Here is a 20,497-nt window from a genome sequence, read left to right as displayed (position 1 = left end):
AAGGAGAGCATTTAACTGTTTTACTCACAGACGGTTGTTTAATGTAGCTTAGCTTACACTTGTCGTTTGAGTGTGTTATTTATATTTAAATATATATATTTCAACACTACCATCCAGCTCTGGTTAAGTATAGCTTGAAAAAAAACATGTACAAAATTGTCCATTTTCATTTTTATTTTCATATAAACAGAGGTGGTTTCACTTTTGGCTCACTGTCAATGTCGATGTCGTCATCTTGGTCCTAGCGCCGAACTGTAGACACGCAGTCTCTCTCTCTTTCTCACACACACACACACACACAGTCAAAACCAACCACCTCGTCCGACAAGAAATGGAGTAGTGTGGGTCCCTTTTCCGCCATTAATGCTCAGGTGAGGATGCAACTCGCTTGTTAAATAGAATCCAATTATTAAAATGTAGGCGATTGTTAGCCTAGTCAACCCGCATGAATGATGCCAACTGGTGCAGGCGGTCCTAAAGCCAGCCATTTTGTGTCACTCCGAATTAAATTAGCATGGAAGCTAACAGAAGGGGATACGCAATTTTCCGCCAGGATGAATTAACACCATGACGTCTATATATCGTCACTGTCGCTTGCAGCTTGTAGTCCTATTAAACGTTCCAAAAATAATAATTACCGCTGACTTCCCCTGCCGTCTAATCGGTTAGCTTATTGTCCCTAAGGTCCTAATGCCAGCCATTTTGTGACACGCTCAATACACCTGATAACGTACAGTATTAAAAAAAATGGTGCAACATAATAAAATTCGTGTGTTATACTGAGAACATGCTTTCACGTGAATGCATCACTGTAATTCTGATGGACATGTTTTTGTGCAATTAATCTTCAGACATAAAGATGGCATCCCCACAGCCCGCTAGCCCGCCTTTCACTCCAGCACAAGACGAGGAGAGTCAACAAGAGGAGGCAGCCGCCGACCCGCCTGTGAAAAAGCGAGGCCGGGGTCGTCCCCCGAAATCCAAACTACCATTCAAGTGCTCGTCATGCGCAGAGTTCTTCAGAAGCGTGTCTGCACTGCGCAGCCACCGGGTTTCAGCCCACGTGAAGGAGCACACGTGCACACAGTGCACCAAAACCTTCTCCAGCAAGGCGCAACTGTCCAAACACGTCAACACCCACTCGGCCCAGCGACCCTTTCAGTGCCCGAACTGCCACAAGGCGTACAAGACCCCCACCGAGCTGCGCAACCACAGCCGCTCTCACACCGGAGAGAAACCGTTTGTATGCACCGAATGCGGCAAGGCCTTCATGCAGGCCATTTGCCTGAAGATCCATATGACGCAGCACAGCGGCGAGCGCCCTTACTCGTGTCGCCAGTGCTCCAAGAGCTACCCCACTTTGTCCAAACTCAAGGTGCACATGCGCACTCACACGGGGGAGAAGCCGTACTTTTGCGGCGAATGCGGCAAGAGTTTTGCCGACCCCTCCGTGTTCCGTAAGCACAGACGAAACCACCAGGGTCATCGTCCGTACGCCTGCAACGAATGTGGCAAAACCTACACGGAGCTGAAGGACTTGAAGAACCACGAGCGCTCCCACACTGGAGAGAAACCTTTCCTGTGCTCCGACTGCGGCAAGGCCTTCTCGCGCTCGTCCTCTCTGGTCTGCCACCAGCGCATCCACTCCCAGAACAAACCGTACCGCTGCGAGCAGTGCGGCAAAGGCTTCACTCAGCTGTCCTCCTACCAGTCTCATCTCCGCACGCACTCCGGAGAGAAGCCCTTCCTGTGTCCGCAGTGCGGCAAGATGTTCTCCGACCCGTCCAGTTTCCGGCGGCACCAGCGAGCCCACCTCGGATTCAAACCCTACCCCTGCGATAAATGCTCGAAAAGATTCCGACAGCCGGCGGATTTGGCCGTGCACGAACGGGTTCACTCCGGAGAGCGGCCTTATAAATGTCAGAGCTGCGACAAGGCCTTCGTGGCATCCTGGGACCTGCGGCGCCACATGCTGGTCCACACGGGACTCCGACCCTTTTCCTGCACAGAATGCGACAAATCGTTCACGGAACGCTCCAGCCTCAACAAGCACCGCCGCGTCCACTCGGGCGAGCGTCCTTTTAAATGCGGCGAGTGTTTGAAGTCGTTTGTGGTGTCGTCCAGCCTGCGCAAGCACGAGAGGACTCACGTGTTGGAGCAGCAGCAGCAGAGACAAGAACCGGAGGAGGCAGCAGGCTTCAGCAGCCACACCACCCTGCCTCAGTTCTCCTGCACTCACTGCGACACCACCTTTGGCACATGGGATGAAGTCCAAGTCCACGAGAACCTCCACGCCATGGACCAAGCTCCTCCGAGCGCGGGGAAGACGGCGAGCTTGCACACGTGCGGGACCTGCCAGGCGGAGTTCACGCAACCGGGAGACCTGCAGGAGCACGAGAAGCAGCACCCGAAGCCCAGGCCTCACGTGTGCCCCAGTTGCGGCAAAGGCTTCCTGAACCGGGCCGGTCTTCGCAAACACCAGAAGATCCACTCGAGCAGCAAACCTCACAGTTGCTCCCACTGTGGAAAAGCCTTCCTGTTCCCCGCCTACCTACGCAAGCACTTACGGACTCACCAGGCCACATCGCTCAAAGACCTGAACATCATCCACACTGACCCGCTGCCCTCGCCCTCGGCACCCCCTAATGAGTCGCCGCCCAGCGCCGTGGAGGCCAGCGGGGTCGCTCTCACAGTCCCTGCCACCGTGTCTGCTGCCGCTTTTCAGACGCTACCAGACTACTTGATCAAGGAAGAAGGACTTGACACGTGCTCAAGCAGTGCCCTCAAATAGTTTGAGGGCCACAATCATAGTCGACTTCTCACCGGAATGAAGTTGGATTTTGTACAAAAAAAGTACACTTAATATAAGATGACAATCTCCTTGTTTGGAAATCAGGTGAATATGTGTGAAATAACGGTAGTACTTTATAGCGCCAAAACACAGCCATTACGTTTTTACATTGGAGAAAATCACAAGTATTCATAATAAAACAAGTAAAAGATTCCAATTTAAATTACATATTTTTCAGTGTCAAGTCTTCATATTTCACCTTCACCTCTGTCTTTCTCCAACGACACGTTTCCTTATTCAGTTGCACCCTAATGGCGAATAGCGAATTGGCACAAGCGGCCGTGGGAATCGACTCAAAAGCTTCATTGATTATCACGATCTAATATTAGCATCATAACTCCTATGTTATTTGCTAATGTTGTCAGACACTTTTTTCCAGCCGGTCTTTGTATCAGGACCTCATGCTAAGTCACACTGGTGTGTGTGTGTGTGTGTGAGTGACAGGTTGAAAAGCTCTGGCTCCTGTGCATACAGTATGTAAATATGTACATCTACAAATCCTGTCTTTTTCACAGTTTTTTCTTATAATTGGGTTGAGTCATAATCATAAAAGATTGCACTTTCAGCTTTCCAACTTTTTCTATGATTTCTTACTAAATATTTGGTAAACATTGTGTTGTATTAACTTTGTATTTACACATATGTTGTAAGTCCGTCTCTGTACATTTAAGTGTTTACTGTGGAAGTATTGATATTGACTATCATCTGGAAGATTAAAAAAAACGATTATTCAACAAGAGGATAAAACCAAAATAAAATGTTTAAATAAAATGTCAGTGTGTGGTACAGTATTTGCTAATAACAAATGCACGCCGCACGGTGGGGAGTGGTTAGCATGTTGGCCACACACAGTCTGAATCCGGTTCCCTCCCACATCTAAAAAACTTGCATATTACGTTAATTGGCTGTGTAAATTTAAGGTGGTTGTTTTATGCATCAGGAAAGTCATAGCACAGTCAGCATAGGCGAGGTGCATATTTGGACTACATTTAATCTTCCCGTGGAGTCGTTGAGGAGTCGTAGAGTTATCTTACATTTTAGAGCGATACAGTTTTTCATCCAAAATGCGAGCCACTAACAATTAACAGGTCTCCATACCTGCAAGGGGCTCTTTGCTCTTTGTCACTTAGACCCTCTTTGTCCTGCGGAACAATTCCTAGAGTGACCCAGCTGAATGCAACACGGCCTTTCAGCAGTTTGCGTGTATGCGTGTGTGTCTTTCAGTATCTGGGTTGCGTCCAACGAGGTGAAAGTTAAGGCTGGATGTTGGCTAGATTCCCTGTTTGTTCTTTATCATGATAGTCTTCCTGTTGCTGTGCTTCATAGCGTAAAGCAGCACTGCGCCGGCGTCTGTTAGAGACTGGAGGGAGGAGAGCAATCACAACATGATTTAGGGAGTATTCCGGCAGGAAATATTTGTATCGAAAACAGGAATGTGATGTCATTTACCTGACAGTCTGATGTTGCAGATCGAGCCTGGAAAGTTGGGAAAAGTTTTGAGAGTGAGCGCTTTTTTGCAAACAAAGCGAATCCCGATACGGTCCACAAAAAGGAGGACAAACTGACCCTTGTGAAGTTATGGATGTTGTTGTAGATGGGCTCCATGGTGATGACCCATTCTTTGTACGTCTCTCGGTCCTCTGAACTGCGGTTGTGCTCTCTGGAGGACAGATGCGACAATCAGACGCTGGCGCACAAAGGAGCTTGTTCATGAGCCTCCGTCCCATAACACTCACATGACTCTCTCGATGAGCTTCATCTGTTGTTCGCTCTCAAGCCTGGCGTCGAGGAAGCGGCCTCTGACGGCCAGAGCGGCGCTGGCCTGCGAGGAGTTGAGCTGAATGATGGGCAGAGATACAGAGGACAGCGCCACCATGCTGAGGAGAAGGGGGGGGGGCACATTCCTTAGCTGTGAAGTTTGAGGTAGTAGATAGCATCGTAAGTCGGTATTCACCTTTCATCGGTTACATTTCGGTCCATGGTGAACACTCTGAGCATGCTCTGTCCGTTCCTCTTAACGTATCTGAGCTGCAGCTGGATGGACACACGGCTGCCAGAAAGTGGCGGCAACACTGGAACAAACATTTCCAATAAAATCCACTTTTCAGTGTGTGTGTATTTATATATATATATATATCCCATGAATCACAAGAGCAACGATGTGGAGCTGCGGTTCATCGAGGGGCAAACATGAATTCCAACATGGTAAAGCACAGAATAACATGGCAACAAGTCCGAGCAAAGCAACTCGATGATGAAGTCCTTGCCGATGCTTCTCTGAGGATGGGAATCGGCACCTGTTAAAACCGAGTCTGAGTCCGATCGGACTAAAATACAACACCCCAGATGGGACTCGAACCCACAATCCCTGGCTTAGGAGGCCAGTGCCTTATCCATTAGGCCACTGGGGCACATATGCAATGAGGATTTTGCTCTACTCAACATTATTTGAGAGACCTCTTGACATGAAATAGCACCCCTATAACCACATTGACACTAGCATTACTCAATATACTGAAGATTGTAATAAAAAAATGACATAATATGGACTCACACATGCATTGGGAGAGTTCCTTGTTTTTAGTTCTTTATATTTACTTCCGGGTTATTGTGGTGGCTAATGTAACCCATCGCCATGTTGTTATAGGATTCCTCACACTAGCCTCAACGGCCTGGACTTTGCTTTGTACACAGAGACTACATTTTTCCATGTACAGTAACTTTGTTTGCATTGACATTCCGTGGAAAATATCCAGTTGTGTGACTCCGCTTGGAAAATTACACCCATTTGTTGTTCCTATTACAAGTACATAAACCTAGTAATCACCTGTACCTGTATACTGTATATTGTATGTCACGTTTTTGTTTCTCATACATGAGCTCACATTTCTGGTCTTGCAGGAAAAAGAATTCTGTCAACCTTTCAGTTTGTCTTACCGCCATCTCTACTGGCTATAAACTGGAAGGTGATCTCTGTATCCAAGTGCACGTTTCCCACCTTTCTGGTTGCTTTGTGTCCAGCCTCTTTCTCGCCTTTCATGCACCTGCAGAAGAAGCAAGCGGTCATTGACCCGTGATGTCATCATTCACCAGTTTTTCATTGGCTTACAGCGATTTGGGCAGCAGCAGCGTGACGGTGCAGTGTGTGGCTATGGTGCTGTTCTCGATGATCTGCTCAAACTCGGGATGGAGCATCTTGGGACTTGCTATCACCACCTGATGGATATACATCATTGCGTCTTATTTTCACACCTTTTATTTTTACATTTCTTAACTTAGCATCAAAATCAAGTGTTACCTTACAAAATCATTTCATTTTCTACACTGTATAAACAGGATATGTCTTAGATACCAAGACAAAAATGACATTAAAATATATAATATCTTACCAATGTGTGATTTTCTTTTTAATTTTCACGTGAAGTTGAGGACTATTTTAAGGCTAAAAATAACCAATTAGCTAAAAATATCACCCAATATTTCTCTACAAGACAGGAGAAATATGATCTCAGGGAAGAAGTAACACTATATGCTATATATATCACTATAAGGACGTAATATTGACATAATACCTTGTACTTTGGTACGTGACAAAATAAATAAATAAAAATAAAAAAAAATAATTCAATACAAAAATGTATATATATATATATATATATATATTAGGAAAGCAGGATGTGAACAAATGTAACAGTTAGTGATTGTAAAAGTACCATTACCATTTTATCTAACTTCCTCTTTGGTGTAAGTGACATACAGTCCCTGTATTAACACTGATTCATAAATGTCTGCAATATAGGATTTCATGTTAATAAATGGTGTACTTTTGTCGTTATGAAACTGTAAAACATTTTTTAATGACGCTCTGAACATGTTTTTAAAATTATTAGAGCCCTGTAGACATGAAATAACACCCCTATAGTCACTTCTGCACTTCTATTATTCATTGTTTTCATCATATTGCTTTTCTTTTCTTCATTTTTCTTCTACACTTAAGAAACCCAAAACTTACCACTTCCGCACAGATTGTGAGGAGAACCTTTTCTTGGACATGTCATGGCTGACTTCATGCAGTGTAAAGTTAATGTAATGTAATGTCTCCTTGTTTAGCTCTCCAAAGACTTTATTCCTTCGTTATCAACATAGTGTCTACACTAGGTTTTGAACAGCAATCCTTGACTGAGAAGAGCAGTTTTCTACTTACTTTCCCTCCCGTGCGATCGGCAAGTCTTCCCAGCTCATCCAGCCTGCAGTCGGTTCCTTCTATGGACAGCACTGACACGGTCACGCTAACAAAAGAAGGACATGCTCAAGTAAATATCATGATACCGTTTATCTATGGTCGTTATTATCATCAACCCTTGATTAGAAGCAAATTCCCCCAGGTTTTGGTAGAAGATGGTAGATGACAGTAGCGTGCGAGCGTCGTTGTCCTCCACTTCCAGGTTTCCCAACATTGTGTTGGCCTTCCCATCAGTACAGATGATCACCTTTGCCAAGCAATACAGTTAATATCCCATAATAATATGCGTTATGATGGAAAACCAGATGTGCATCATAGGCACCTTGGAGCCTGGATGTCTGGAGGCCATTGTGATGGCGACTAGAGCCGCCGGCCCCAGTGCCGTGGTCCCAACAGCAGAAAGTCTATAAAAACATGAGTACACTTCAGTACACAAGAATACTCCAAGTCACGTCGATGAGGTTACTCTTACGCTGTAACTTGTTGCTGCAAGAAGTTCTTGATCTGGGACAGAGGAGGTGGAGTAGGGAAAGCAGCGGCAGCGACTTTCAGGTAGTTATCGTCCACTAACTCATTTCCACTTAGAACGCGTGAACGGAAATCTCCATACCCGTGCACTTCCACCTACAGGGAGAAATGTTGTTTTACTCACAGATGGCCTACAGTAAAGGGTGTCCAAATGTCGCGTGCTAAAGAAGTGAAGGATGCTGTTTGGCTCAAGCACGCACAAACAATGACTGCGTGCCAGCGTGAGTTGATTCTTTTTGTTCTGATGCAATCACACAACAAAGCGACACTTTATGACACCACACGTCATGCCGGCGTCGCCGCATAACCCCAAAGCATATGGTAGTGCTTCTTAATTATTTTCTGTCATGACCCCACTGGGGACAGCAATGGTTTATTTTTAATGTTTAATTTTAATTTTTAATGTTATTTTAATGTTATGAAATATTAGCTTACAGGTCACTCTCGCCACTTCTGGGTTCGAACCTCGCTCCATCACTTTATTGCATTTAAAAAATAATGAAAAAATGAAAAAAAAAAGTTTCTCATTCCGTGTGGAAGTGGTAAATTGTTGATGTCTCATGTTAAGTTTAGGATAAATAATCAGAGGCTAACTGGCTCTAATAATGATTTTAAAAATTATTAAAGTATTTAGAAGGTATTTTTCTATGCTATAGCTACAAAATCCTACTTTGTGGTATCGCGGTCGGGCTTGGAACCATATAAGCATGATAAACGAGGGATACCTGACATTGTATTAAAAGTAGTTATTTTTCATAATGTTTTTTTTCACTATATTGCATTTTAAAAAAATCATGAAAGAGTGAAAAAAAAGTTTCTCAGTCTGTGTGGAAGTGGTAAGTTGTTGACTTCTTATGTTAAGTTTAGAATAAATAATCAGAGGCTAATCAGAGGTAGCTTGCTATATTTAAAGTGGCGAACGCCTCAGGTGATTTCGTAACGTAAACACCGACTAAGAGGAGTGTAAAGGTGACTATAGGGGAGTTATTTAATATCGACAGGGCTCTAATAATGATTTTAAAAAGTTATTTAGAAGGTATTCTATGCTATAGCTACAAAATCCTACTTTGTGGTATCGAGGTCGGGCTTGGAAGCATATAACCATGATAAACGAGGGATACCTGACATTGTGTTAAAAGTAGTTCTTTTTCATAATGTCCTTTTTCACCAAAAATGATAACAGATTTTTGTCTTTCATTTTTTAATGGGGTTGGGGTTTGTGTGCTTCTACACTACTTACACGTTGGAATTCAAGTCTTCCTTTATGAACCACAGCTCCTCAGTGGCGGCAGCACTCATGCAGCCCTAGATCACGGCGCTACTATCACCATGCTTGACTTTAGCCAATCATCGCAATTATTTTGCTACTCGTGGCTACAAATGATGACTCATTTTCAGTGGCTGTACATGGACTACTCTAAAGTACATTCATGGGTATCGTATCATCCCTTTTTATTTTATGTTATACCTGATAGTTGAAAGAGATGAGCCCCACGGGTGTCTGAGGTTGTTGTTCACTCAGCTTCTGAACACACAACAGAACAGCTTCCTGGACAAACTAGACGACACATAAAGTTAATTTCTCTGCTCTTAGTCATCGCACTGACTTGCATTGAGCATCTTACCTCCAGCCGTGATCTGTGCTCCCCCGGAAACACCTTAACAGGAAACATAGCGGTCACGGCGTGTGGTCCAAACACGCTCCTTCAGAGCCACCTTACCTGCGAGGTGATGCTCATGGAGGCGGAGATGTCAATGCAGAAGATGAGCAGAGGCTGAGAGGCGCTCGGGAGTTTTTCATGCGGACTAAGTAAGTAGAGGCCATGCGGTAATCCGGTAGGGACACTTTGTTGGCTTCTGGTTGTGCTGCTCAAGTCGAGGGTTTGGCAGAAATAACAGCCATTCGTCTGCGAGATGAGGAGAGCCACAATATTAGGTACACCTGCACAATGCTAGGGGGGCCAAATTAAATCTTTTCCTACCACAGTGTCATATACGGAGTCCAGCACAGCGCCACATTGGGAGCAGGGAGCAGGTTTTCCTTCTTTGTGCTGCACTGGAAAAACACAATCATCATCATAACAATCATTATCATAAGACAACAAACTCCAACAATATGACAGCGATGATGTCAAAATGTTCTCACCTTCCTCTGAGAGGATTTTACCCAAACTGACAAGGACCACATTAGGGTTCCCCAGGAGCGGTCCCTTGTCTTCTACCAGTGCTGTGGAAACACACGGTGTTGCGTTACATTGGGTGGCGCTTACAATCATATTTACAGTACCTTTACCAGGAGGTGGCGGGACTTGAACCGGGGATAAAAGTGCTTTCCCAGAGGAGGCATCTGCAGGTAAGACCACCACATACTCTGGCATGTACTTCATGAGCGAAGGTCGTGGAGGAAGAGGAGGAGCCGAGGCTGCATGAATCATTGATAAATATCAAACGTGCATACATGATATTATGATGTTCATGCTGGAGGCTTACGGATTATCACGTTGGCTTCCGGGGTACTTTGTGGGTTTTCTGCCTCAAAGGGACTCGATTCCAGGTTGTCGTACAAGAACGTGTTGGAAGGAGACTGGGAATTCTGTGTAGATCTCAAGTGGGGTGGAAGCAAAGCTGTTCCAAGGACGGGGAACGTTAAATGATGGAATGTTGTGTTTGTTTTTATGAACATATTGTCAGTGCCAATTTACAAAAAATATATATTATTTCATATAATAATATAATATATATATATAAATATAATATAAATATATATAAATAATATATTGTTTCATTCATTCATTCTCTACCGCTTATCCTCACGAGTGTCGCGAGGGGTGCTGGAGCCTATCCCAGCTGTCTTCCGGCGAGAGGCAGGGTCCACCCTGGACTGGTGGCCAGCCAATCACAGGGCACATATAGACAAACAACCATTCACACTCACATTCATACCTATGGACAATTTGGAGTCGCTAATTAACCTAGCATGTTTTTGGAATGTGGGAAAAAAACGGAGTACCCGGAGAAAACCCACGCAAACTCCACACAGAGATGGCCGAGGGTGGGAATTGAACCCTGGTCTCCTAACTGTGAGGTCTGCGTGCCAACCACTCAACCACTGTGAAGCCAATATATTATTTCATTAAAGGGAAATATAGTAATTGAAACAATAATAAATAATGTAATAATAGGTAATGAATAAGTTACTAGTAATAAGTTTTATTTTTAGTAGATATTTGTAACATTACATATTACAAACTCTTCAAACTAAAAAATGCATTCTCATAGATGACGACAATGTATCCCACAGGGCATCGGCATGACACTAAATGTGTATGTACTTTATATACGTATAATGTTCTAATGCGTCATCATAGCTGAATGACAACATAGTATAGTTTTTATAGTAATAGTGTTTGGTGAAGGTAATATCTCATGTAGTCACTGCACCTGTCTTCCGAGTGGGTGCCGTCGGTGGAAGCGTCACACTCAAAGGGGGTTTGTCTTCAGAGTGCAAATTGTCATGGCTCTTCCCGACTCTCTTCTGTTCGGGCACCTTGACCTCTGTGGCGTTGACAGGCGGAGGAGGAGGAGGACTTTGAGGGCGGACCCAGTTAACAGGAGGCAGAAGAGCTGCAAGGAATGCCAATAAAAGGATTAAATGTGCCGATGAGGAAGGAGGCTTGGCTGCTGCTGCTTTGGTGTTTTTCTCCGATGCAGGCACCAACACCAACAGCTGGCGCAGTGATGACTCACATGGAAGGTTTCTACTGAGCAAAGAGGCTTTTCCGAAAGGAATATTTATTATAAACAACAACAACAGTTGGAATGATTGATGACTACTTCACAACATGTGGCTGGCTGCTTGATGTTTTTTTGTTTTTGTTTTAGGGATGTCAGATATTGGCTTTTTTTTTGCTGAAAACCAATATGCCGATATTGTCCGACTCTCAATTTCCAATACCGATATGTGTAACATGACATATTTTATGTGGTGGAATGAACACACATGTGTTGTATACATTGGTTTTCATGATTGGGATAAAATCCGATACAGTTATCACATTTTGATACTGATATCAGGACAATAATTATCAGACATCTCTAATTTTTTTATACCATTATTAGATTTTTTTGTTTTAACAATGATATGTGCTTCTTTTTACTATGATAAAGTAGCAAAACTAACAGAAAAAAATCATTATCAAATCAAAATAAATATTATCCAACCCACTTACACTTACATAAAAACTTTGTTTCTCAGAACAAAAAGCATTAAAAAGTGTAATAAATTTACAAAAATCAGACCACCTCTTCTTATATCACCGCACACTACAATTCAAAGTAATTTAATGTAATATAATTGAATTAAATTTTATTTTATTTCCACAGCATGCAGTGAAACCTCAGCACCATTCCCCAGACCGTGCATGACAAGGTTAACTATTACAGTATCTAAAAATTAGGGCGACATTCCACAATAACGTAAAGGTGCAAGAACCTCTTTGAAAGTTGACTGAAGTGTATTTACTTAATGTCGTATACTCGTATGTGTCCGCTATTCGTGTTGTGGAATACAATGTACTACGTCAAAATGACTGTTGTTCCCACCTGAACGTTTGATGAGATTTCCATTGGATCGTTGGCTGTCGTTTGGAGTGGGCGACGGAGGCACATACACAAAGTCACAAGCAAATTCCATTGTCATTCACGTTTCCTGTACATGATCAATTTCAAAGTTACACACCCTGAAGTTGTTTACAAGTCCGACATCAAACCTCGACATCAAAACAAATCTTCCAAACAAAAGAAAATAATTGAGACATACTTACTCATGGAGGTCCTCCGTCACGTACGGTGTGATCATCAACATGAAAGCTTCCAAGCCCGACAGAGTTTAAAAGTGGTTAGTTGCGTGAGTGACGTCTGGTCAGTCCATGATGTGTGTGTCAGACATCTTGACAAACAGGTTTGTCGGCTTGTTGCGGGTTCGTTCATCACACGTTTCACAACACAAGTCAAGTTCATGTGGGAGGTTAACAAATTTACCCGTGTATGTTTTTTTCTTGACCTGATTTTCATTGAATTCACATTTAATGCCAGTAAAAGTGGTTCTGTGGTTTTGTAGTCATGTGTGAAAAATAGCACAGTTTGAATTCATCTACACTTAATCATAAATTATAACAAATGTACTAATTCTCTATCAATTTACTGTACCACTTGTTCTCACCAGGGTCGCAGTTCTATGCTGGAGCCTATCCCAGCTGACTTTGAGAGAGAGGCGGGTTACACCCTAGACTGGTTGGCAGGAAATCGACCATTCACTCTCACATTCATACCTCCAGGCAATTTAGAGTGCTTATTTCATAATAATCATGTAATAATACAATAATAATGTCATTTATAAGTGCCTTTTCTGAATAAAGATACGTATGTCACATTTACATGCTTTTAACAAAAAGTTGTATGAAATGTTTTGCAAAACATATTTTTATTTTCAATCCCTTTGATATTAATCTAGTAAACATTAACCGTGCGATCAATACATATAGTACCATTGTAAACCTGCGCCCGGGAAAAAAACTTTATTGGTGTTTTGACTAATAAATACAACCCCCTTTCTTTTTAATTGTTTTGAATGTACACACCCACTAGTTAGTATTCTAAATATTGTTTCAATTGAAAGTGTGGCAAAATTGACTCGTAAATACTGTATGATAATTTGAATAGGACATGGTAGTTTGGGAAGTCATTCAACAAGTTCGACATAATTAGCTGGGTAAAAACCTTCCTTTCCTCCACTAAGGACCCCCCGGCACCATCCCTGGTCATCTTCCTCCTCCACCTTCAGGAACTCCTCACCTGCATCACAACCAGTATGACTTAGATAGAACACATGGAGGGATGGACTACAATCCTTGTTTGCTTTCACCATGAAGGAGGTTTAAAAAGGGGCTTCGCTACGTTCTAAGATAAAGTAGAGTATGTGTTATGCCAGTCAAAGTGTCACCTGCTTTAAAAGAGAGCTCATCACCCTCCTCCCCAACGTAGTCGTACAGGGCTCGCACCTTGACGCCTCCGATCATCACTCTGGAACAAAGATGCAAGCGTTAATAAACACTGCAATATTATTTTTTGATGTATTTGTGAAATTAGTCCACTTACGGACGACCCTCTTTGCCTTTTTGCTCTCTCTTTTTTCTTTTCAGCTTTTTCACAGGTGGAACCCACTCCTGCAGAAAGATACTTATGTTCTAAGACTCAATGCATGGATATATACATGGATGTATCAAATACAGGTACAATTAACAATGTTCTTCTTTATTATATTATAACTTTTATCTTTAATTCAGTGGAAGAAGCTCCGTCTGGATGTTCTGAACTCCTATTTCCATGCCAGTGCTGCACAGAATAATGCTGCCGGCGTGAATGTAGTCTCTAGGTTCTTAATAATAAGCCAAATATTTGAGACTGAATAAACAGCGCCTCCGCTGGTTACAACCAGTAGTGCAGTCCATTCCACCTCAACTGCTTTAAAGGGGAACTGCACTTTTTTGGGAATTTTGCCCATCATTCACAATCCTTGTGTGAAACATGAATACATATTTCTTTCCCTACCTATTTAACTACATCTTCCATTCTTTATTAATTGTTCCTCCTTGCTTATAGACAGGCTAAGTGATTGTAAGTTATAATACATATGGTTTCTTGCCTATATTATACATATATACGTATATGTCAAATAGTATAAGCCTCTATTTTGGTATCATTTTATGATGTATTATCCGAGGGCACTGTACCTCAATCTTTGGCCAGTTGGTGAGCATGCCAGGGCCGTGGTTGTTCCTCCACCATTTCAGGTCCTCCATCTCATTGATGGACATGAGCGTCTGGTGGAGTTCATTGTACACCGCCTTCATGCTGACATAGACGCACGCATTTGGCAAAAACTAAAGAAATATTAAAGCATAAAATATCCTGGTTTTCTCACTCTTCGTTGTTGGTGATGTCAAGATGTCGGTGGATGGAGAGGAAGGCCTGCTTCAAGAAGCTGATGCGTTTCCTCTCTTCCTCTTGCGACTGCTCAAAAATGGCCTCCATCTCTTCCATGTAGCGCGGCGTGTAGCTCGTGACGTCCTCCAGGGTTTTCTCGTAGCGCTCGCGGGCCTGCGGACCAACACAAGAAGTTCTCATGAAGAAGAGTGGTACCTCAGTTCCAAAAGGTTTGCTGAAAACTGGGCCAATTTTCCCAATTGGAATAATAAAAAATATTGTTGGGAAATTTAGGTTTTTAGGTGTGTTAGTAATTAACTATTAATAGTATTATTAGCTAATAGTGGTCTAACATAACAGTTGATTGTGAACACATATTTCTTTTCCTTTTCTGGGCATTATAACAGGAGAAAACAAGTTACTATGAGCTAGCTTACAATGTTGTCATTGGGAAACACCTCTAAAAAAAACCTGTACCAACATTGCATGGTTTGCTATACATGCTGTGATCATGCATTAACAAGTACACTGATGATAACATGTCATAGTTGCAGTATCTTGCAGTATTTTGATGATTTAAAACACTACCGAAACATTTTTCCTCGGCCATTGATACACATACTTATGCTAGTTCCGGCAGCAACAACACTTACGATATCCGATCTCCTTGGGATGGCTGTATCTTCCAGCACGAGACGGTAAAAAAATGCTGACGGCAAACCAACATCTTGTTGAGTCTTTGTACCGAAACTGAGAGCTGGGTATCAGGGTTAGCGACACGTTATGTTAGTCCACCAGATAAAAATCGTTTTTCATGTTAGCTGCTATAATAATAATATGGATGTAGCTTGGTTAACAAGTTTTTTTTGTAGTTTTTCCCATCACGTCCGTTACAAGCTAGCTATATTAACTTGTTTTCTCGCGCTAGAATGCACAGAAAAGGGAAATAAATGTGTTCATGTTTCACATAAGGATTGGGAATGATGCGCAAATTGAAAAAAAAAAAGCTGTTTACATTTAATAATGTAAAATGGGTGACATGTTATGTAATAAATGAAAGACAAATTGTAAAAAAAAATGCCATTCAATTTCACAGATGTGTGTACTTAATATTGTGGTTGCTGCTTGCAGTCTGGGCTGCATAAACCCACATACGTACATCTCCATATCTCCATATAAGGGCCGTGCTTGGAGGAAAGGATTCAAGGTTAATGGACATTGTTTAGATAAGATTGGAGCGCAAGCGCAACAAATCAAGTTTAATTCCACTTAAACTTGTGATTTTTTTTGTTTTTAATCACCTTCTCTTTGGCTTCTGTGGCGATCTCTCTAGCCTCCGTCACTTTCTGCTTTTTTTCTGGACTCAAATCAGGGTTGTCGCTTGCTTGTTTCTCCTTGTCCACGGCGCTCAGCTCCTTTTGACATGACTTGTGGTACATGAGTCGGGCCTTCTCCAGCTGTTTGACACAAATGAAACAAAGTAAGTCGGCTGAAGTTGCACCGGTCAAGGGAACTGGAAATGGGAGCGGTTGCCGTCACAGGCCAAATCATTCTGGAAATGTTGTTGTAATCTTTTTGGCAAATGAAATGTGACATTACCGAATGATTCAAAGGTATATTATAAGCTACTTTTTGCTCCAGTCGTTGCTTTTTTTTCCCCAAAAATGTGGCAAATGACTCAACTGCTACAAAGAGAAATGAAGTTCCCATGTAAACAAGCCATTGAGGATGATTTAAATCATAATGGAAACACAAGGTCATGGGCAACTTTGTGTGGCAGACACATCTGGTTTGTATTGCTAATTGTTAGCATATGTCAAGAATCAATTGTACTTTCTACCATGATGGCTTCTCATGGTTAGTGTCTCATTTGTGAAGATGCACTGGAAAAAAAGTCGGAACAACATGTGTTGTTGGTTGCAGGTCCAATTCTGACAAGTGCTTATGGGTACTCCTTTTACACACACTTCCCCCATGAATCTCACTAGAGCCCCCTCCTGGCAAGAGCAAAGAAGTGACACATTTATCTCTTAAGATTAAGAGTTGAGGACAGATGATAACCTTTCTAGTTCTTCCAGAATCTGCACCTATTCAGCTGTATTTCTTTGGATTTTGTGCTTCCCATAAAAATTGTCTATTTTAATTTATTCCATCCAGAAGTCCAGACTTCCCTCTCCCAAGCTTCCACTTCCTGTTCAGAGGCATTGTCTCTTGGGTCTTCCCCAAGGCCTCCTACCACTCAGATAAGCCCTGGACGCCTCCTCGGGGAGGCGGCAGGTAGTTTCTCCAGGATGACAGAACTTCTCATGCTATCTCTAAGGGACAGCCTAGCCCCCTTACGGAAAAAACATTTTGGAATCAAATGTGACTCAACTGGTAAATTGAGACACAACGGACAGCACCACAGTCCGCATCACTGCACCAATCCGCCTGTCAAACTCGTTTTCCATCCTTCCTTTACTTGTGAACAAAACCCCGAGGTACTTAAACTCCACTTGGGGCAGGAGCTCATCCCTGTCTCAGAGATGGTTTTCCACCTTTTCCTGGTCAAGAACCACAAACTCAAACATGGAGGTGCTAGTTCTCACCCCTGCTGCTTCACACTAGACTACGAACTGATCCAGTGAGATTTAAAGATCACGGCCCAGTGAAGCCGGAAGAACAACAGCAGAGAGTCCAGACTAAATCCCCTAAACGGCAAAAAAATGTGTCCATAAAAGTAATGTACAGAATCGGTGACAAAGGGCAACCATACAGTATATTGACATTTCAGACCCAGATCCAGAATTCTGGGGTTCAGACCAAAGCCTAGAAACTCAAGCATGCATTCAACATGGCAGCTTATGCACCTTAGTCAGCTTTTGTTTCCAGGGTTTCTGCGTTCGTGAAAAATTCGTCTTGTTGTTGTGGCTCTCTCGGAACCCACAGAAGAGTTTTTTGGGAAAGGACTCTCTCTGCCAGGTCTTCACCCGTTCACCTTCGTCCCTAGTGAGAGATTGCGAGATGGATGAGTGGAGGGCGGCCAGCCGCTCGGTGGAGGTGAAGAAGCTCTGCCAGGCCGTCATGAGGGAGCCGTAAAGCCGTCCTGGAGGGAATATGACAAGACGCAGCGCTGAGACATGACGGGGGACTCGGAGGTGAGTCATGGAAACAACAAGGAAGTAATGACATCCATCTTTCCACACTTAAACCAGAACACATTGACTCACTTTCGGTGCAAAGCCTTGTGTCTCACTCACGTGAATCCACCATGGACTTCCACTTGTTGCTCCACTGGCTGAGCTGCTGGGCGTACTGCTTTTCCACCTTGGCCCTCTCCGTGAAGCAAGCCATGATGTCGTTGCATACCTGGTAGGACTGCTGGGTTCTGTGCACCGTACCCGCATAATTCCCAGGCTGGAAGATGGTGAACAGGCACAGGAATCAAGACTTGTATTCTTGCCAACACATCTTTGGCTCGGCTTTTAGGATTTTTCCGACTAAATCAAATCCTCACCATCCAGAAGCTTTGCTTGGTGGTGTCCTCTGGTGGGTCTTTGGGGAGGCTCGCCATGATGGTGTCTGTGTCACATAAGGCGAGGTAAATATTGCCGCTGTGCAGGAATGGCTGCTGCAAGGCGGTTTCACAAGCGTAACAATCAAAGGAAATGTTTTTTTTTTTTAATTGGCAGAGAGAGGCGGTGATTATCACGCAACAGGTTAGACGTCTTCGCTTGGTATCTAATGAATAGATCTCTTCTTGTCTGGGCTGCTAATTCACAAAATGGACAAGGTTACACTGGAAAAAATATGGAGAATCACCTGCAAACATAGCTGGATACCACCTTGCAGGAAGTGGCAAAGAGTGCTAAGTTTATTTTAAACTCAGGAAAGGGTTTCAAAAGGATTTGGGCAGAAAGACAAAGCAAGTAATGTACCACTTCCACACAAAACCGGAGGAGAACTTTTTTCACTCTGTTATTTGACTCCATGCTGTGTGATGGTAATCTAATTTGATGTCATGTCAAGTAAATATAACTTTATTTCAACATTTTCTTGACGAATAAAGGGTCACGGTCAACCACAAAACAGTGATAATCGAATTAATTAAATGTAATTAATTAATTATTTTTAAAAAACACAATGCAGTGTGGGAGCAATATTCAGACAGCAATGTAGACTCTGAGTAGCGGGAAAATAAATTAGCGATAAAAAGACACAACTGTCTCAATACTGTACAGGAAAATTACCTTTAATATTCTTCAACTTTTGTTTATTAAACAAGCAAAAATTTTTGGGGTCGAATTCCTTACCTGAAGCGAAGTGCTAGTAGTCGCACCTTATATGCTCATCTATATCAAGGCCGGGACCAGGAGGCGAAGGCCATCACACATGGGTGGGGCGGGGCCGCATGGGGGTTATTGTCTATACATACTCACTGATGTATACTCCTGTATGGATATTTAAAACCGCCGTCCAAAGCACAGATTGTCCCATGCGGGGCGGACCCTAGTGATTCCGTCGTCATGGGTCAATTAAAAATAACGAGCTGCAGACCGCAAACGGCCCCTGTGCCACACTTTGGACACCCTCTGTGCTGTTGTTATTTATACTATATAGCGCTCAGATACACGTATGAGTAAAGCCAGTGTCAGACTGGAATTCACGGGGTGGGGGTGTGCGCTTTCTGTACCAGCAGGAATAGAACAGCTGCTCCCGCATTCTTCCCGATGCCTTTCCCAAAAATAAACGGCAGTGAAAGGTCATCTTTCCCTTTGCTCTGATTAATAACGGTGAAAAATAGCAAACCGTGGGGGGATTCAGAGGGAATGTTTTGCGTGTGAAGATGTCCCATGCAAGAAGATGTCCGCCTTGTTGAACAGATTGTAACGTGAGTCACGTCAAGTGACTAAATAGGCCTGATGACAATACAGACCAGAGCTGCTCCTTGCTCGGGTACTTTTGGGCATCTTCACTTGTGTCCATCTTGATCCTTCAAGCCCAAAGCGAGGATTGCGAGGCGGTGGCACACTAACTTCAAGCACGAAGGCAACAAAGTGTCAGCAGTCATGGCCACTTACTCACTTATGTTCTGTGTGATTACTCAAGTGACCACCACTTTTTAGTGGATGCCTCCCCTTCCCTGCGGACCCCATTTTTCCTCACTTCCGGTCACACACATGATGAGTTTCAGTAAAAACAAGTCAAAGAGATCTTACCTTGATCTTGATCTTCTCTCTTCTGTCACTTTAACTCCATGGCTTGCATCCCTTTCAACTCCTCCTGGACTATCACTTTGCACTGCATAGAGGAGACCCCCACCCGCCCCCTCACCTCTCACCAACCCACTCGCCCCTCCTTCTGTCACTCTCTATATGGTGCTAATGGGATGCATGAGCGTCATTTGGACAGACCTGCTCGCACAATTATGTCAAAGTCATGCAAGCTTATTAGAGAGTGGGTGTCACCCGTGCTCCCCACCCTGATGATGTGACCCTTTGTCGTCATTCCTTGAAAGAGAGCATGTCACACAGATATGTACTTCTCATGTTGTCACTGGGGCGTCACGGCTAGGAGGCCAGGGTTCAATTCCACCCTCGGCCATCTCTGTGTGGAGTTTGCATGTTCTCCCCGTGCATGCGTGGGTTTTCTCCGGGTACTCCGGTTTCCTCCCACATTCCAAAAACATGCTAGGTTAATTAGCCACTCCAAATTGTCCATAGTTATGAATGTGAGTGTGAATGGTTGTTTGTCTATATGTGCCCTGTGATTGGCTGGCCACCAGTCAGAGTGTACCCCGCCTCTCACCCAAAGACAGCTGGGATAGGCTCCAGCACCCCTCGTGAGGAAAAAGCGGTAGAAAATGAATGAATGAATGTTGTCACTGATTCACTTTTTAAAAATTGTATTGG

General features: G+C 43.3%; 3 protein-coding genes and 1 non-coding gene across 8 annotated transcripts; 1 reads left to right on the top strand and 3 right to left on the bottom strand.

Annotated features, from left to right (window-relative positions):
* The first annotated feature begins 214 nt into the window (after positions 1–214).
* On the top strand, positions 215–3,574 carry znf668 (zinc finger protein 668). The gene is made up of 2 exons (XM_058062029.2): positions 215–371; positions 852–3,574. Exon 2 carries the CDS (start codon positions 860–862, stop codon positions 2,789–2,791), a length of 1,932 nt encoding a protein of 643 aa, XP_057918012.2. The 5' UTR covers positions 215–371; positions 852–859; the 3' UTR covers positions 2,792–3,574.
* On the bottom strand, positions 2,676–12,957 carry LOC131109741 (circularly permutated Ras protein 1). Of its 5 annotated transcripts, none has more exons than XM_058062024.2 (21): positions 12,446–12,957; positions 12,225–12,330; positions 11,064–11,246; positions 10,113–10,247; positions 9,916–10,044; positions 9,769–9,849; positions 9,605–9,678; positions 9,344–9,529; positions 9,248–9,280; positions 9,091–9,180; positions 7,567–7,718; positions 7,417–7,498; positions 7,211–7,341; positions 7,056–7,140; positions 5,961–6,067; positions 5,789–5,895; positions 4,806–4,923; positions 4,588–4,728; positions 4,418–4,511; positions 4,301–4,327; positions 2,676–4,211 (listed from the first exon to the last, which is right to left on the bottom strand). In XM_058062024.2, the coding sequence occupies exons 2-21, from the start codon at positions 12,319–12,321 to the stop codon at positions 4,122–4,124; spliced, it is 2,142 nt and encodes a 713-aa protein (XP_057918007.2). In that variant the 5' UTR covers positions 12,322–12,330; positions 12,446–12,957; the 3' UTR covers positions 2,676–4,121. The 5 variants fall into 5 exon arrangements, with proteins under 5 accessions (XP_057918007.2, XP_078645192.1, XP_078645194.1 ...); XM_078789066.1 differs by having other exon boundaries at positions 12,442–12,494; XM_078789068.1 differs by having other exon boundaries at positions 12,225–12,259; positions 12,442–12,493.
* On the bottom strand, positions 5,190–5,262 carry trnar-ccu (transfer RNA arginine (anticodon CCU)). The gene has a single exon. It is a non-coding gene; the product is annotated as a tRNA-Arg (tRNA).
* Positions 12,958–13,087: 130 nt separating the features above from the next.
* LOC131109744 (protein kinase C and casein kinase substrate in neurons protein 3) lies at positions 13,088–19,906 on the bottom strand. The gene is made up of 10 exons (XM_058062030.2): positions 19,805–19,906; positions 18,103–18,167; positions 17,846–18,002; positions 17,456–17,691; positions 15,908–16,063; positions 14,605–14,780; positions 14,414–14,534; positions 13,779–13,846; positions 13,624–13,703; positions 13,088–13,475 (listed from the first exon to the last, which is right to left on the bottom strand). Exons 2-10 carry the CDS (start codon positions 18,157–18,159, stop codon positions 13,363–13,365), a joined length of 1,164 nt encoding a protein of 387 aa, XP_057918013.2. The 5' UTR covers positions 18,160–18,167; positions 19,805–19,906; the 3' UTR covers positions 13,088–13,362.
* Positions 19,907–20,497: the final 591 nt, after the last annotated feature.

Source organism: Doryrhamphus excisus, linkage group LG2, assembly GCF_037039965.1.
Source record: "Doryrhamphus excisus strain RoL-2023G ecotype Guam linkage group LG2, RoL_Dexc_Guam_v1.1, whole genome shotgun sequence".
Taxonomy (NCBI): Eukaryota; Metazoa; Chordata; class Actinopteri; order Syngnathiformes; family Syngnathidae; genus Doryrhamphus; species Doryrhamphus excisus.
This window is presented reverse-complemented; position numbering and strand designations above follow the sequence as displayed.

What these genes read in the sequence shown, in the direction of transcription:
- LOC131109744 (XM_058062030.2), bottom strand. Translation starts at nt 18,159, where the DNA reads ATGGCGAGCCTCCCCAAAGACCCACCAGAGGACACCACCAAGCAAAGC. An exon ending in CCAACTGGCCAAAGATTGAG is followed by an intron (nt 13,847 to 14,413) that starts GTACAGTGCCCT and finishes ATCTTTCTGCAG; the next exon opens with GAGTGGGTTCCACCTGTGAA. An exon ending in AAAGGCAAAGAGGGTCGTCC is followed by an intron (nt 13,704 to 13,778) that starts GTAAGTGGACTA and finishes TCTTTGTTCCAG; the next exon opens with AGTGATGATCGGAGGCGTCA.
- znf668 (XM_058062029.2), top strand. Translation starts at nt 860, where the DNA reads ATGGCATCCCCACAGCCCGCTAGCCCGCCTTTCACTCCAGCACAAGAC.
- LOC131109741 (XM_058062024.2), bottom strand. Translation starts at nt 12,321, where the DNA reads ATGACAATGGAATTTGCTTGTGACTTTGTGTATGTGCCTCCGTCGCCC. An exon ending in GGCACCCACTCGGAAGACAG is followed by an intron (nt 10,248 to 11,063) that starts GTGCAGTGACTA and finishes TCCTTGGAACAG; the next exon opens with CTTTGCTTCCACCCCACTTG. An exon ending in CCGATCGCACGGGAGGGAAA is followed by an intron (nt 6,068 to 7,055) that starts GTAAGTAGAAAA and finishes TATATCCATCAG; the next exon opens with GTGGTGATAGCAAGTCCCAA.